At 46.5% G+C, this 18,237-nt stretch overlaps 1 protein-coding gene across 1 annotated transcript; it reads left to right on the top strand.

The window, feature by feature from the left end:
- Positions 1-12,085: 12,085 nt before the first annotated feature.
- On the top strand, positions 12,086-18,009 carry CCK (cholecystokinin). The gene is made up of 3 exons (XM_042235876.1): positions 12,086-12,150; positions 13,204-13,419; positions 17,605-18,009. Exons 2-3 carry the CDS (start codon positions 13,206-13,208, stop codon positions 17,736-17,738), a joined length of 348 nt encoding a protein of 115 aa, XP_042091810.1. The 5' UTR covers positions 12,086-12,150; positions 13,204-13,205; the 3' UTR covers positions 17,739-18,009.
- Positions 18,010-18,237: the final 228 nt, after the last annotated feature.

Genomic DNA, 18,237 nt, shown 5'->3' with positions numbered 1-18,237 from the left:
CTTTCTCTCCTGCCCTTGTTCAGTGTTATTCCACATAAGAGAAAGGAAATTTTAGCTGATATTCCTGTGATTCAAAGCCAAGCTTAGCTTGCGTTAAAGCTTCTACTTTTACACTGAGCCTCCCCTCGCCAGTTCCCTGATCCCTGCTTTGCCATTTGTTGGCTACATGGCCCCAGTCTCTCCAAGCCTATTCCCTAAAGGGCAGGTAGAAATAATCAGACCATTTCAGTAGGAAGACACACCAGAAAATGTTCCCAAACTTGCTTTCCCCAAAACCTAGGACAGCTTGTTAGAACCACATTTTAAAATAGATCACACTAGTATTATGGCATGTGTGCTATGTACCAACGGAAGTTATTATCCAAACCTCCTGAAATGTGAATTTATACACATTTTCTCTTTGTTCCATGCTAAGAATTGTGTTTTTATCAAACGCTTTTCTTAAATCCATCCACAATTGCATCCCCTTTCCCCTGATTCTGAAGTATGAGCCTACTTTCTCATCAGCACAAGTAGGACAACAACAGGGGAAGGGAAAGAGAAAGAAAAGAAAAGAGAGAGTGTGTGTATGCGTTTGTGTATCCCCATGTGTGCATACACAACTATGTGATGAGGTGGGCACCTTGATTATCTGACCTGTGCATTCCTGCTTAGGAAGGAAGTATTCCCACATGGATCCTTTGTGAGAACCCAGTGTCTTCATGATGTGAGAGGGCATTCAACCAGCCCCAACCTCATACCTAATGGAAGGGACATGCTTTCTGCAAAGTTATTCCACTCAGGAAAGAACAGAAAAGAAAAAACCCTCCATTCCTGTATTCTTCCCTTGCCTTTTTTGTATACTAATTGCCAAGTACAGAAAAAAATAATAGCTCAGGCTTGCTTAGAGTAATGTATGAGGGCAGGGATTTCAGGATGACTTTAACTATTTGACTATTGTCTGCTGAGAAAATATGGAATTGCAATCATTTCTCCAACCATGAATATTTGCTTCACTGATGATATCTCTATGTTTTACTGCTGTTTCTGTGTCCTTCCATGCACAGAACAACCTTTTATTTTGATGCCAAATTGTAGTGCAATGTTTTAAAAGACATTTAAAATAGTGTTTAAACTCACCATATAACAATGCCATTACTTAGGTGAAGCCTTATCAATAAGAGCAACCAGGGTCATCTACTCTTGAGCAAATTGTAAAACGCCTGATTTCAAATGCTAAAATGTAAAAAAATGTCTATATCTTAGAATTGATAAAATATAGTAAATATAAATGATTTATGCACACAGACACTTCCATGACATAAAACCATGTTCAATAGGAAATAATTTGCTCACAAAGGGTCTTCTAATTGCTGTTTTCATTTTGACATCTTCAAGTGCTCTTCAAAGTTGTATCACTATTGACCCATTAGTTAGCCTAGTTTTGCAAACTGGATTACAATGTAAGCACACTTCCCATAAAATAAAACTAATTACAGTGTGGGCATTCTGAAGGACATCCCTTGTTCTCACCACACACCCAGCTGGGAGACTGTAAACCATCCTTTGCTGCATGAACTGACTTTAGATGAGGCTTAACAGGAGCAAAGCAGGGATTCAAACTCAAGATCATCTGACACTGAAGTCTAACGACTCAAAGAATGTCCTCCCCAAACTCCCCAGCCTCTCCATTCAAACCCCTTCTGAGAATAGCCTGCCATCTCAATGAAATACTTTGCTCCCTCCAAGGGCCTGTCTGAGAAGGTGAGGGATTAATGCTAAACTCATACCTCTGATTGCACAGCAATCCTACAGCTGGCAGTAAGCGTCCTATTCCAGAGGACGGGGAGAAGCCCAGCTCGTAACCCATTTCCCAAATACAACAGGCTTGGTCCATACCTAGTTTGCCACCATCCCCTAGAGTGAAGATGGCCCGCTTTCCAGTACTCATAAGGCCTTACACTTACATTAGCCTTAAAGAGGGTATGAGAATATGCCCCCAGGTATTCTTGGGCCACATTTGGCTCCAAGTGGGAAAGGCATTTGAAAATTTCAGTTAACCAAGGAGAGAATTCAGGCTTAAAATGGGGGACTCCTGGCCAGACAAATATTTTTCTTTAGATGCCCTTATTCTGGTTTGACCTCAGATCTTATCCAGACAGAGGATAGATGCAGGTGGGGAAACTGTGGAGTTAAGGGGATGGGGAGGTCATTGTCAGAAAAAGCTAGTTTGGGGTGATTTGTTATGTAGCAATTGACTTCAGAAGGAAGGGAAGGAGTAGGGAGGAGGGTTAGACTCAGAGGCTATGAGAATGGCCCAGGTATAAGCCCATGAGAACCTGAGAGAGAAAAACAATCACCTTTGATTTGACCCAGAAAGCTCAGAGCCTCTAAATTACCCTGACAGACATGCAAATAATCCAGCAGCCAGAAATTCTACCACCAAAATCTTCCAGATTCGGAACTTCCCCCGTGCTCCCAGTGCAGGTGACCTGGATTCGATCCCTGACCAGGGAACTAGATCCCACATGTTGCAACTAAGAGTTCTCAGGCTGCAACTAAAGACCCCCATTGTGGTTGTTTAGTCATGTCCATCTCTTTGCAACCCATCTATAGCCCTCCAGACTCCTCTGTCCATGGGATTTCCCAGGCAAGAATATTGGAATGGGTTGTCATTTCCTTCTCCAGGGGCTCTTCCCCACCTAGGGATCAAACTAGCATCTCCTGAGGCTCCTATATTGGCAGGTGGGTTCTTTACTGCTACGCCACCTGGGAAACCCTACAGATGTAGTCCCAAAGCAAAGGTTTTGAGGGCCAGTAGTTAATTTTGGGAGATGACCCCACGAATCACAAGGATGGAAATAAGGAAGTGAGACAGGGCAGGGAAGACACCCAGTAAAGGTTGCATTACTGAGCATGACACCACCAAAGGCCATTACGACTGAACTGTGCTGGGAACCTATGAAGCCGGCGTGAAACACGGCTCAGTATCAGAGAGCTGGGGAATATGGTCACCACTTCCTGCCAGTCGCTGGTTGAGGGCTGTTCCTCCGGGCAGTCATTCCTCAGCCCTTGAAGCAGGCTCCCCTCAATCAGAGAGGACATTCTGGCAAAAAGTCACAAGGGCTGGGAGCTGGAAGTCAGAACAACCCACATAGGAAAAGTAAGTGCTAAACAGACTCGGGCAAGGCACCCTTGGCATCTGATAAAGTAGCTACAGTAACACGTGAGAGCCTGGTCCATGAAGGCAAGTTCTTTCCAATCACAGTGCCGATCGCCTGGGCCTTTTTAAAGCAAGAAAGCAAATTTTTATGGGCAGAAGAAAAAAAAAACACTACCATTGCCAAGAAACCAGCAGCATTTCTCTAGGCAAATCCTTGAGACCCATCTGTACCTTTCCAAGGAGAGCAGATTGCTTTGTGAGTTCTAGGGTTTTGGCTGGTAACAAACCCAGCTCCTCGCCTCTGATTTCCCAGCTGTGTGTACAGCACGGGCGAATGCCTTTAGCAGCCTGGCAACGCTTGTAGCAATTAGGATCGCCAAGAAATAGCTACACGCTCACTCCTGCTCTCTGAATCCATGATTTTCCAGTAAAATTAGCATATTGTTATGCAAGGGGTCGTCCCCAGGGAGCCCCAAACAAGCCTCCTAAAACTTGAAGGTTTCAGTGGACTTGAGCCTTGAATGCTGTTCTCTGTCTGCTTTGACATCAGTGGAGCCACTGTTCTCAGAAAAGAGAGTGAGTGATAAAACTCCAGAGCCTTGGATCTGGAAAAACCCCAAGAAATCTTTCACCTCTGCTCTCTCCATCCCCAAAGGCTATCTCCTCCCCAGTTTCCCATTCTGAGATCAATATTTTTGTTCCAAGAATTGCTGATTGTGGAAAAGGGCTGGAGATGCCAGTCTTCTCATCCCCAAGCCCTCACCTCACACAACTAAGGTTTATCCCATTGAGGGTTTACATCCTTCTAAGAAGTGGTTCTTGGCCAACTTGGATGGTTGTGCAAATGTGGGGTCATGAGACTGAAGTGGCTTGCTTTGCACGATACAAACAGTGGGTATGAGACCTGAGACTGAGATCTAATATTATTTTCACTACAAAGTTCCCAGGGTCAGAGAAGAAAGGAAAAAGTGCCTGCCATGACAAAGAGGACAGGTTGCTTGAACATTTCTCCAGGTCAAAGTATTTGTACCTATAGGTGCCTATGTTCCCCAAAGAACAAGAACAAAATAGGGAGATTTGTGTGTCTTTACAGTTTGAAAAGGTAACAGGGTCTTTCCTGAGATTTCCACTTAGGGGCTGCAAGAGCTGCTGTTAATGCTTCACCTGATATAGCCTCCACTCCCCCAACCCCCGAAATTCACCTGCAGCTACGGGGGGCATTTCCTGTATCCACTGATGGCTTCTCAGGCTGAATACCTGCATCTCTCTTCTCTGCCTGTTAGGGCCTCCTCTTTCCCACCTGCCAGAGTAACCCTCAAACAGGATATGGGAGTCATGGATAAATGGTCCAGTGGAAAATTCTGAAGTGTTTCTGGTACAGTTCTCTGAACCCCAGCTGCCTGCCCCCAGCAGTAGCCTGTTCTTTAACCCACCTTGTAATCAGCTACTCTCTCTTTCTCCTCTTCTCAGTTTGGTTGCCTGGAATGGTCCAGCCCAAACACACCACCTGCATCTGGATTTGGTCCCAGGGTCTGTTCGGGGGGAGACCCAAACTAAAGGACCCCAAATATAAGGCAACATTCTTGACTGAAGATTGAGCTTCATTTCCCTCCCCGCTCCAAGCTCTGGAAACTTACATAAGAAACCCAACCTGGCAGCTACCGTCATATTCTCACTCCTCTGTACGTCCTCAGTGCCCCTGGGCCCAGCACCCTGATGCTCCCCACTCAGCTGGAGGCCTGTCTGTTGCCAGCATCTCTGGGGAAGTCTCAGAATCTGGTAAACAAACTCCTTCCTTCACTCGACATCATGGGTGCTAGGAAAATCTAGGCATGAATCCTTCATTTCCGGGCTGCCAATTTCTGCATATGCTGCAGCTTTGTGTCATTCCTTAAGGACTGGATGTTGTGAAAAATCTAAGCAGAAATTTTACTTTCATGGTGAAAAAAAAAAACCTGCTGCTTTTTAGCACACAATGATTTTCTCTCTTCTTTTTGGCTCCCTTTCTTATCAACATGTCCTTCACACATTGCTCAGCATCATCCCTAGGCAAAGTAGCCCCAAACTTGCTGTTCCCAAAACCCTGAACCTCAAGAGCACCTCAGCTGGCTCTGCCCACCTCTGTACTGAAACTTGGCAGCTCCCTTTCCACCCTCAGGTCTCAGGCTTGTCAGAGAGAAGCTAGTGCAGATGCAATGGTATCGTCAGGCCCCAGGGTCAGCAGCATGGTGAGATGGAAGCAGAACTGTGTATTCAGTGCTGTTCGTGCATCATCTCTTTTTTTGGCAACCATATCCTCACTCTCTGCCCTCTACACAGTCCACCCCATCTTTCTGGAGTCCCTGCCTTCAATCCCTGCTCCCAGTGTTTCCCCAGATTCAGTTAGGAGAGTAAGAAACAAGTGGAGCAGGATTAAGCCTGAAACATCCATGTTCTGAAGACTTGGATTCCCAACCCCATCTGACCTGCTCTGAAATCATAGATATTTCACATTCTCCCTTTATTGGCCTAATATACTATGAATAGGGCTTCCCTGTGGCTCAGATGGTACAGCGTCTACCTGCAATGCAGGAGACCCAGGTTCGATTCCTGGGTTGGGAATATTCCCTGGAGAAGGAAATGGCAACCCACTCCAGTACTCTTGCCTGAAAAACCCCATGGACTGTCGCCTGAGGAGCCTGGTAGGAGCCTGCAAAGAGTCGGACATGACTGAGAGACTTCACTTCACCATGTATAACTCTTATAATATACCTCTATGTGTATGCATGCATGCTCAGGTGCTTAGTCGGCTCTTTGGGACCCCATAGACTGTAGCCCATCAGGTTCCTCTGTCCATGGGATTCCCCCAGCAAGAATACTGGAATGTGTTGCCGTGTCCTCCTCTAGGGGATCTTCCCGACCCAGGGATCGAACCTGCTTTGACAGGTGAATTCTTTACCACTAAGCCACCTGGGAATTCCATAATACACTTCTACACACAATATTTTTAAATCAATATAATGTTCTGTATATAAGATAATATAAAGTATATTTTCTAATATAAAAAGAAAGCCATTTAGAATACAATGATATGTATCTCAATATGTAAACAGTTAGGCACAGCTAACTAGAAGACAGTTGTCAGATGTTTATGCTTACTTAGAATGAATAAGTGCGGATTTAAAATAAGCAACCCAGGATGCAACTGAATTTTACATTTTCCCTTTACATTTGATAACTTGAAATAAAATTTAAATAATATAAACATAGGATTTTGTGGGCCAATAGAGGTGTGAACTCAAACATCACAAGCAACACTGGGGCTGGCAACATGAGTTTTCAGAATGGTGGCCATTTACTCTTAAAATCACATCAAAACAAAGTATGATCCTTAGTGGATTTAACATTCTTGGAAAGTTAAGTTATGTTAAAACTGTCCCAAAATGCTCCCTACTTAAGTTACATGAAATTAGCTTCTAGTCTTGAATAACTAGAGACGATCTTTTCACACATGTGAATACCCAGGGGGTCATCCAACATTATGTACTTATCCGTCTAGCAGGTGGCCAGACACTCTGCCTTCTGGCACCCTCCCACCAAATGCCAGCAGGCATCACTTGTTATTTTGCTCACCCCCAAATTCTTCATAAATGTCCAAAATGTCACCTAGAGAGCAGTGTCAGTCACACTGAGAAGGATCTCCCACCCTTTGCCCTCTACACACACAGGCCACAGATTTAATCTTTGGTGACCCAAAGATTAAACTCAGTGGTTTAGTAGGGTCAGCTCTCTACCACCTGAGAACTAATGTTCTCTGGTAGTGAGCTTAGCTGGGGAGCTGGCCAAGCATCTAGAGTCAAAGCATTAATAAACAAGAAAAGATATATACGCTGTCTTTGACAGCTTGGAACAATTGCCTGAAGGGTAACTTGGCAATATTTACCAAAATTTTAAGTGTACATACTCTTTCAGCAACTCCACTTCTAGGAACCTGTGCATGAGCAGTATGATATATATTCAAGGAGCCTCAGTTATAATTAGAACATATTGGAAACTATTTAACTTTTTATCAGTAGGGCACTGGCTAGATGAATTAAGGCACATCCATCCATTGGAGTGTTCTATAGACACTGAGGTAGAATTATGCCAATAGTACAAAGTGACCTCTAATACAAATCTTAAATGAAAAAAGCAAAGCAGAGAACATTGTATATTATGTGCTTCCAAGTGGAAATGATTTGTGTGTGTGTGTGACACATTTGATTTGCTTGTATGTTCATGGATTCTCTATGGAAGAATTCGCTAGAAACTAGAAGCACTCCTTGCCTCTGGGGAAGAACAGGGGTGAACAGGAGACTTCATTTTAACGACATACCCTTTTCTATCTTTAAATTAATAAAATTTTGAATTATGTGTACTTAGGCCTATTATTGAATTTAATAACCACTTGAGTTGGCAAAACTAAGAACCTTTCCTGATGAGGCTGACCAGCGACAGCCGTGTCCTCTGGCATTAATTTAGAGGAGGGGAAGTGCAGCAACCATGGTGGTAGGCAGGACATGTCTCCGCTGGAGGCTGGGATGTTGCAGGGACGTGTGCTTGTCCCTTGCTGTGAGAGGCCCCTCTTCAGAGGGAATCTGTATCAGCAGGACCACAAAAACTTCAGACTTCCCCTGAAAGAATTTAAGTCTCCCTGTTTGTTAACTTTTCCCGGTTATAGACAATAGAGGCTGCTCTTACTACTCCTACAAAGGAACATGACACTAAAGACAAACCTGAAGACACTGGTGGATGGTCTCCCTGACAACTGCCATTCCTGCTGGCTTTTCAGGATTGGTTTGAAAAGCACAGGCTCATTCTGCCTGTGAGGATCAGTGGGCTGGCCGCGGACCTCTCCTCTTTCCCACCACTTATTCAGGAGATGACCTTTCATTTCTGGTGGCTCTTACTGCTGCTGCTGCTAAGTCACTTCAGTCATGTCTGACTCTGTGCTACCCCATAGACGGCAGCCCACCAGGCTCCCCCGTCCCTGGGATTCTCCAGGCAAGAACACTGGAGTGGGTTGCCATTTCTTTCTCCAATGTATGAAAGTGAAAACTGAAAGTGAAGTCACTGAGCCGTGTCCAACTCTCAGCGACCCCATGGACTGCAGCCCACCAGGCTCCTCTGTCCATGGGATTTTCCAGGCAAGAGTACCAGAGTGGGGTGGTGGCTTTTACATCCCTGGCTAAAAGAGATTGTGTTAAAAACAATTCCTGTGGTTATTTGGGAGCCCAAAACCCAGGCAGAGGCCAACAAATGGGTTTTTCACTTACTACTATACACCTAGTCAATCCAGTCAACTGAACTAAAAGTTGTTTCCTTGGTGGACATGTATTGATCACTTAGCATGTGTCCAGGATAATCCTTGTATTGGATGAGTAAATCATGGTTCCTATCCTCTGGCATGTTAGCAGATAAGATGTTCAGAGAGATAAAAAGTTCAGTCAACAAATATTTATTCAAGAGCTGTTGTCCTTCTAGGTTTGGGGGTGCTGGTTATGAGATGTGTCCCTTGGGTTATCTCAGAGAGACCTCAGTGGGATTGAGTCCACAACAGTATCCCCCTCGTTAACATGCACTTGATTTCCTTCTCTCTCTTCCCTGCTCCCTTACTCCTACTTCCTTGAGATCACTCCCAAGTAATCTCCCTGCACCCAGGTTGTCTCAGCCTTGCTTTTGTGAGCACCTCATCTTAAGAGATTCTGAGGGAACTCATCATTAGTAAGAGGAAATAGTTCACCACCGCAGCTCCTTCTTTCTTTTCTGCTAAATTGCTCCATATAATGGCAGATGACATTGGCTATGTGGGCCTCTGGAAAATTACAAGACAAATAATGGCATTTCCAATACAAGTTCAAGAGAAAAAAAAAAAAATTCAAGATCCCAAACATAAGACTTCAAGCACATTTCTAATCACAGTAAACAATCTCCTAACGAAGATCATGGCATCCGGTCCTATCACTTCATGGGAAATAGATGGGGAAACAGTGGAAACAGTGTCAGACTTTATTTTTGGGGGGCTCCAAAATCACTGCAGATGGGGAAAGCAGCCATGATATTAAAAGACGCTTACTCCTTGGAAGAAAAGTTATGACCAACCTAGGTAGCATATTCAAAAGCAGAGACATCACTTTGCTGACTAAGGTCTATCTAGTCAAGGCTATGGTTTCTCCAGTGGTCATGTATGGATGTGAGAGTTGGACTGTGAAGAAGGCTGAGCGACAAAGGATTGATGCTTTTGAACTGCGGTGTTGGAGAAGACTCTTTGAGAGTCCCATGGACTGCAAGGAGATCCAACCAGTCCATTCTGAAGGAGATCAACCCTGGGATTTCTTTGGAAGGAATGATGCTAAAGCTGAAACTCCAGTACTTTGGCCACCTCATGCGAAGTGTTGACTCCTTGGAAAAGACTCTGATGCTGGGAGGGATTGGGGGCAGGAGGAGAAGGGGACGACAGAGGATGAGATGGCTGGATGGCATCACTGACTCAATGGGCGTGAGTCTGAGTGAACTCCGGGAGTTGGTGATGGACAGGGAGGCCTGGTGTTCTGCAATTCATGGGGTCGCAAAGAGTCGGACACGACTAAGCGACTGAACTGAACTGAACTGAACCTCCTTTAAACGGAGATCACTGTAACAAGTTTAAATTCCGTGAAAAATAAAGTAGGAGGCTCTAGTGTGTCCCTGGAAATTCCACTCAGTTTTCTACAAAAGAGAAATGGACATATGTCTTTGAGATACTTCCCATGGCTTAAAAAAAATCCTGCATGGAAACTATCACATCCCTGATTTCAAGGGCTGAGTTGGGGATGCCTCTCCAACTCTGAATGGGATCTCAGCTAAATTATTTTCAGCACAGTTAGATGGAAATTTCTAGATTCCAAATCAGAAAACAGTTACAAGTTTTCACTCACCTCTGCTGTCCACAGTGACACATCTGAATGTGGTTCCCACCCTTTCCATTTCTTGGATGAAAGCAGAGACCTTTCACATCACGTGGCATTTATTTTCTGTCTCCCTGGCTAGAATGGAAGCACCACGAACACAGGCATTTTGCCTGTTTTGCTCCCTATTGTGTCCCAACAGTGTCTGATAGACAGTTGATGTCCTCAGGAGGATTATGCTGAAATTAGACAAAACCTTGGGGGCACATGATTTATTAGGGAGATGATCCTAGATACCAGGCATGAGAAAATGAGAATACAGGAGGAAACATGTTCAATAAATATTAACTAAATGGATGGAGGGGAGGGAGTTCAGTAACTGGCTTACCCTAAGGAAATTCTGTAGCTGTGGTTCTCAAAGTGTGGTCAGGGGACCATCACCACCAGCAGTAGCCTTAGGGAAATCGTTAGAAAGGCAAGTTTCTGGGCCCCACCTCAGACCTACTGAATCAGAAACTCTGGGAGGTGTTTGAGCAAGCCCCTTAGGTGATTATGCTCCATAACAACTTCATGTTCTCAGACATGCCTTGACCACAGTCACAAATAAAACTAGTTTCACCAAGTGAACTTACACAGTAGCCTCCTTGGGAAAACCACTGGGAAGCATCTAATCTGCAACTCTGTTTCAAAAATGTTGCCTTTAGATTGCAGAAATGCAGCAGCCTCTAGAGTTTAAAAAGGGGGACAGCAACCACAGGCATCTCCCCACCAAGTGTCAGGCTCCCCACCCACTTCAACACCACAGTCTCACCATCCCAGGAGCTGAGTACAGATTCTGATTTGAAAGAATCAGGTCCAAATCTTTCTCCAGGAAGGGAAAAGGCGGGAGGGGCGGGTGGCTACCCTCAAGTCTCAGCCTGCTGAGACTCCAGGAAACTGTGGAGAAGCCTTGGCCAGTTGCTGCTTCTGTTGGCTCCCCGGTTGCTGAAATGGGGTTGTCAGTAATTTTGCAGCACCGGGAGAACTGGAGCACTAACTAGATGACTCTAACCCAAAGGGCTTCAGGGCGGAGGTGAGTGTAGACCCCTATGGCGCACTGGCCGGGGGCGCGACCCCGCAGGGAAGGGCGCACAGCTGCCGCGGCGCCTCCCTTGTCCCCACTAGGGGGGTGAGTGACAAGAGCGAGGTCTTTATTTCAAAGACGGCGGGGACCGGCCCAAGTGTAAAAGCTGGGAAAGATGGAACTGGCGGATGCCGATGCCAGAGGGGAACGGCGATTGAGCGGCTTTTGAGGACACTCTCTGGTGCCGCTTGGCGACAGGAGCTGCGGGCGCCGCGGGCAGGAGGTAGCTCCGCTTGGAAGAAAACACAGCCCTTTCCCAAACTCCGGGCAAAGCCCAATAGCCTCATCCTCGTTTCACAGCTACGTAAAGCAGAGTCCGCGACACCCGCAGCCAGCCGTGGAGGAGCCCTTTCGCTGACCCAGGGACCCTTGCCCTCGGGATCCTGGGATCAAGGGGCTGAGAACAAAGTTTAAAAACCAGAGCAGCCTGGGATGCTCCAAGAGGGGCCGACATTTCCACCATCTCAGAATTACACTTTGCTGACACCCAGCGCTGTCTAGTGCCACCCCATCCTATCCCGGGTTTCCTTTCCCGCGCCTCTGGTCCCCAAAGCGAACTGTAGGCGCGCGGCGGCTTCTCCATCCCGCAGGAGAGTCCCATTCCTAGGTCTCCCACCCTGAAGACGGGGAGCTTCGCGCTGGAATGGGCAAGGCAGAGGGGGTGCACGGAGCTGGGGGAGGAAGTCCCCCCGACCGAGACGCGGCTGACGCCACCCACCCCGCCACCCACCCGGCTCCACAGGGCCATTGCCCCCCCCCCCCCCCCCCCCAGGCAGCCACCTCAATCTATTGTCGCCCCGGCGGCCGCCCTCGGAGCACGTGCCGCTACCCTCTGCGTCAGTACTGGGTAAACAGATGACTGGCCAACGACTCAGGCGGGGCTATTTAAGAGGCAGCCTCCTGCCCGCCTACCTTGAACTTGGCTCAGCTCCCCCGCTGCTCTGGCTGGACCGCGAAGCCGGCTGCGTCCTATTCCGAAGGTAGGTTCCCGGCTCTCGGGGATCCAAGTGTCCTCGAAGAATGATTCTTCACTTCTGTTCCCCTTCCATTTCATTTTACTGTTTACGGTGTCTTCTTTCCGACAGCTCGAAAGACATTTCTCCAAGTCACAAAGGACAGTGCGGGCTGGGTGGATAGAGCTGGTTTACAGACTTCTACTCGCTTGATTTGTTCTCCAGCGCAGGCAACGCTGGAGCATCTATTTGCTCGGGTTAGCCGGCAAATTGCGATTCGCTAGGTGTTACACAGCGGTCCAGTGTACTTTGCAATCTTTTCAAATATACTACCGAGAGGTTTTAAATTTAAATTCATTTTCTGAATGCTGCGGGAAAACTCAAGGTTTGAGGGATAGAACTATCCCAGTGTTTCATCTGCGCGGATCTAAAACGCAGCGGTGCTTGGCGGACGCCGGAGGACTGAGCGCAGATTTCTGATTTTTTTAAAAGCCTGCCTGTGTTTCACATAGTTGTTCTTGCCAATTCCCATTTGCACCTTGAGGAAACTTGAAAAATACGGCTTTTATGTATTGGTCTCATATTTCAAGCCGTGCTTCTCAGTGTTTCACCATTTATTTCCCTGGTTGAAGCGTCTTAGCTCTCTGGTAAGGTGCCTCTTTTCTAAAACCAAGGCTCTTATTTTTCCTACAGAGTCGTCCCTTTCGGATAATTTTCACCTGTCTTTAATCTCTTGTTTTTCCAGTTAGGAGAAGAGAGACGACGCTGTAACACTTCCTCAAACTAAAGGAAAACCGAAGACATTCCTTCTGCTAAACAGGGCAGAGGACAGGGTCTCTCTCCGTCCCCCACACCACTCCCGGGCCCCGGATTGCGGTTCACCCCAAAGAGGAACGCGGTGCGCCCGGACGCGCATGCTGGGGTCACCGGCTCCCTAGTGCTGGCACCTGCCTGGCGGATCCGGAGCCCCGCGCCTTTGGGCTGAGCCCCCTTCTCTGTACCTTGGGTGTCCGACCCTCCTCAAGAGCCCGCGGATGCCCCACCTTTTCGTTCACGTCCCCTTCCCTCTGCTCCCCGCAGCCATGAACCGCGGCGCGCGCCTGTGCTTGCTGATGGCGGTCCTGGCGGCGGGCGCCCTGGCGCAGCCGATGCCTCACGCGGACCCCACGGGCCCTCCGGCGCAGCAGGAGGAGGAGGCGCCCCGGAGGCAGCTGAGGGCGGTGCCGAGGGTGGACGACGAGTCCAGAGCACACCTGGGCGCGCTGCTGGCCAGGTACATCCAGCAGGCTCGGAAAGGTACGCAGGCCGCCTCTCTGTCCCTCCCTTCTGCCTCCAGGCCTGACCCTCTTCTCTGCCATCGGGCTGGTGAAGGTGGGTGACTCCTGGGGAGTGAAGGGTTACTTGGGCAACACGATAAGGTGAAAGGTCTTTAACTTTCTTTTCTCTGATTCTGCTTGCCCCAGACAGTGCAGTTTTCTGTACCTCCTTTGTAGCAAGCTGAGAGGGAAGGGGGCAGGACTTAACTTATTAAGAGAAGGCTTTCTTTAAACTTTTTGGCACTGTGTTGCTGTTTAGGTTCAACATATTGTAAAGATATTAAAAGATGATTACTGAGCGAATTACTAACTCAGAAAGAGTTTGCAGATCCAATAAACACCCTCTGCTGTAAATATAAAGGACCCAGGAGCTGCCCAGCTACTGCATTTGGAAACCCTCTAGCAGGCAATGGTCAGTTGCAAGAATACTTGAGAGCTGACAGCAACAGTCCAAGAAGTGACTGTGTGTTAATTTTCATGGAAGTATGTAGCAGGAAGAAAGAATCAGGAGCAGTTTTGAGTCCTCTTTGAGCAGCGGCTTAAGATGATGACCCAGCAAGAGATGTGTTTATTTTTACTTTGCTGTTGGAGACACAGACCCAAATGCGGCAAGAGCTAAACAAGTCACACTTTCCTCAGCATCAAAATCTTTCTCTAGGAATAAAGTAATTCAGCAACTCAGTAGCTGAGTGGCATACAGACAGCCCTGTCCCTGTCCTGGGCCTGACTGTCTCATCTGTAAAGAGGGTATGAGGTGGGGTTCCCCTTGGCTCCTTCTAGCTCTTCATGAGACTCAGGGGGAGGCTCATTCAACTCTGGGGTCCTTAGAAATCATGATTTGAACTGGGACAGATTTTTTTTTTCCTATCAACTTTATCTAAAGTGACACTAATGGTGAAGCTGTGTTTTAAATTGGACCAATATGGCTGGATGATAAACCAGCAAATACTGCTGGGAGAGGTGGGAGGTGGGCTCCTTTCCCACAAGGCTCTCTTAACATTAATTGCTGGGGTTCTGGGGCCTGGATTTGAACTTTAACTTGTGGCTTGATGAAATGGGGAGAAAATAGAGGGTTTGGCTCTCCAGAGTCTCCTACAATTCCATAGGAAAGTGAGAAGGGACATTTTTGACCAGGACAATTCAGAAGGGAAAAAAATAGAAGACGATGCATTACATTTCATCCTCTTATTGGGGGATTGTCCCAACTACCATCTTCTATTTTGCTTTCCTCCTAATTATATTGAAAGATGTGGAAATATTAGACAGACGACAGAGAATGTCTGAAAATTTGGAGGTTCCTGCTGACTGTCTGTGTGAAAGTAGTTTAAAATCTGTCCTTGGATATGGGTTGAATATCCTAGGTTTTTCATTGACCATAATCTGGAAGCCCCTTCCTACCTTCAGGAAAGATCCTCCAGAAACTGTTCTGGGAAAGAAGCCAGTTACCAAATGATTTCCCCAGAACTGACACTTCACAGTGACTTCATACCACAACTCTTAGCTGGAAGGGCCTTCCTGCTGTCTTTTCTCAGCCCTTTGCCTTCAGCCTGCAGTGACAAACAAACCCATATGGGAAGAATCATCACTTGAAACTTTAGCTGCCAACACCAAGGATCAGTGCTAGCTGGAAAAAAAAAATAATTCTCTTCTATTTGACAAATATGAACTAGAAATAAGTATCTCCATCTATACAGTTTCTTTGTTTTATACATTTTGAGATCACAGTGAATATTTAATCAACTGTAGTATATGCCGTGCTTAAAGATTCTAAACAAGATAGTGCACCCTTTGGGGAGAGCTCAAGAGTTTATCATTAAGAACTGTCTATGGAGATGTCAGTGATCTGAAGAGAAGGAATTCTATTAGTGTACACCTGCCCCAAGCCCAGCGCAGTCCGGTGCTCCATCTGTGTTTTCTCTCTTTGTCCTCACACCAACCCTGTGCAGTAGGGTCTATTACCTCATTGTGTCAGTGTGGAAGCTGGGATTCTGGAAGACTGAGTCCCCAGATGGGTAGCACATCTCGGCAGCATAAGGGCTGGGAATTTACTCAAGTCCTGCCCTCCCCAAAGGGTCTGGAAGCCATTCAGCTTCCCAGCTGTACTGCTCATTACAAGTTTTAAAGTTTCAAGGAGCCAGGCCCTTCAGTTGTGTGAGTTGGTTGTAAGTGCCTGCTCTGTGTACGCAGTGGGGAAGTGAGTGAGGACTCTGGTAAATACACAGAACCATGTGTGGAATGGGGAAATTCTGGGTGATACAGGCACAGCTTCCATACTGTACACGATGCCCCCGACCGCAACCACGGAGGCTGCTGCTCACACTGAAGCTGCTATGTTGCTTCCATTAGATGGCATTTCCAGTGGTGCTCATCCCTTGGAGGGGGCATTCAGCAGCAACAAGCAGGAGGATGAGGCATATTTTGGTGTGACTGTGTACAGATAACTGGGTCTGAGAGTTTTGCTGAATGCAGGGACTAATAGTTCATCTGAAATGTGTTGAACAAATAAACAGCAAAGGCTGATTTCCTCTGCATAGACTGGCAACCCCTGCAAAAGAGCTGGAATGTGCTGGGGTGATGCTTAGTCCCAAGGCTGAGAAGTAATGGGGAGGGGAAAGAGAGGGCACAGGAAGAAAGGGTGGGGACATTGCTCCATAGGGTTGTTTCTGATTTTTAATTTAGCTAGCTTTATTTGATTATCAGGATACCTACTTCTGCAGTGTCATCAATAAATAAGCTGTGGTTCAACTTGATGCAGCTTGGGCAGCAGTTGGCAAGGTCAGCCTTGTACAGAAGGGCTCAATGCCAGCATTGTGAGCAGTGGGGACACAGTGGCCCCCAATAAAATAAGAACCATCGAGTGAGCCTCTGCTCTTGAAGCCACTTGGGCTTTGCCCAGTGAGATCCCTGAGGGACTGTTCTTGCCCCTTGGTTTGTACAACAGAAGGTATGATACTGATTTTATCCCCAGGATGCCAGGGCCTATGATCTGTGGGCCAGAACAGTCACATGCCCTCATCATGGCACTGCCCACTCAACATGAATCATACCCGGACTCATCCTGTTCCAAAGGACTCAACTCCTATCCCTGTGGGCCCATTTCAGGTTCAATGATTGCATGTTGGTCAAAATGGCTGAACTAAACTACCTCTGTTCTGCCCACCCTTCTTTGAGTGCTGCTGCTGCTAAGTTGCTTCAGTCCTGCCCGACTCTGTGCAACCCCATAGATGGCAGCCCACTAGGCTCCTCTGTCTCTGGGATTCTCCAGGCAAGAATACTAGGGTGGGTTGCCACTTCCTTCTCCAATGCATGAAAGTGAAGAGCGAAAGTGAAGTTGCTCAGTCGTGCCCAACTCTTAGCGACCCCATGGACTGCAGCCTACCAGGCTCCTCCATCCATGGGATTTTCCAGGCAAGAGTACTGGAGTGGGGTGCCATTGCCTTCTCCTCTTTGAGTGTTACTGAGATGCTAAGATTTTAATCTGCCAGTGTGCCTTTTTCTCAATATCATTTTTCCTTTTTTTTTTTTTTTAGAAAAAGAAGGTAGCTTTCAAATTAATAATTTTAAAACAGCATTTATCTAGCAGTGAGATTGGATTCCATTTTAGAAAAGCCATTCTAACATCAAAATATTGTCATCACATTACCTTGACAAGAGTTAGGTAGGCTCAGGGATATTAAGGGGTAAATTTTATTTTTTTACCATGTAGGATCTTAGTTCCCCAACCAGAGAATGAACCATGCCCCCTACCTTGAGGGCATGGAGCCTGAACCACTTGACCACCAGGAAAGGCTCTTAAGGGGTAAACTTTAGAGATGGGTTCTACTGAGGAAATCCTGCTATATAAGGGAAAACACCCTGAGCAGTAGGAAAACTTAGGCAGGTCTCAGCTATGAAAGGCGAGAATAAATTAATTTACCTAAATTCTTACAGATTGCAAACTACACCCACAGGTAGAAAATACTACCCTCTCTCCATTTACACAGACATGGGTCTTTCTTTTCTCTTAGGTTTTGGCCCAGCAATCTCACTCTTTTGATACCTCTTTTATACCTTTAAGAGGGTGTATGTTACATATTGCCTGGTCTTTTCTATTATTTGCCTTTACAATAGGAACTAGTGATGCTCTTAGATATAATTATCCTGTTTCCTTCCTCTCTGCCCCTAGCTCCTTCTGGCCGAATGTCTGTGATCAAGAACCTGCAGAGCCTGGACCCCAGCCACAGGATAAGTGACCGGGACTACATGGGCTGGATGGATTTTGGCCGGCGCAGCGCTGAGGAGTTTGAATACACCTCCTAGAAGACCTGGCCTTCAGCAGTGTGATAGGAAGCAACCTCCTGACTCAAAGGAGGCAGAATAAGAAAACAATCACACTCATAACTCACCTCTGATGTCTGACATTTAAAGTATCTATTTATTAAGTTTTCAATGTGAAAAATATGTCTGTATCATTGTCCAACACAACCTCACACCTTGGCAGAAATGTACAATAGGACGACAAAATGTTTTCCTTATCTGTGATCCCCAGTCCTAATGTGTTACAATGCTATTAAAGTGATTTTCTTCTGTTCCTCGTTCTCTGTGTCTACAAATGGCAAAAGGTCCTTTAGTCTTCAGAAAGTTCAAGGAGAGATTCCTGATGTATGGGACCGAAGGATGAATCCCTGCAGTCGATGATCAGAGAAAAGGGACCTGGGTGGCCTGATGCAATAGGACATGAAGCCCCAAAGGAGACAGACACTGAAAAGAAAGTGGTTAATTCACTTTACAAGGAGCACTGCATTTTGGTTCCATATCA

Source organism: Ovis aries, chromosome 19 (genome assembly GCF_016772045.2).
Source record: "Ovis aries strain OAR_USU_Benz2616 breed Rambouillet chromosome 19, ARS-UI_Ramb_v3.0, whole genome shotgun sequence".
NCBI classification, from domain to species: domain Eukaryota; kingdom Metazoa; phylum Chordata; class Mammalia; order Artiodactyla; family Bovidae; genus Ovis; species Ovis aries.
This window is presented reverse-complemented; position numbering and strand designations above follow the sequence as displayed.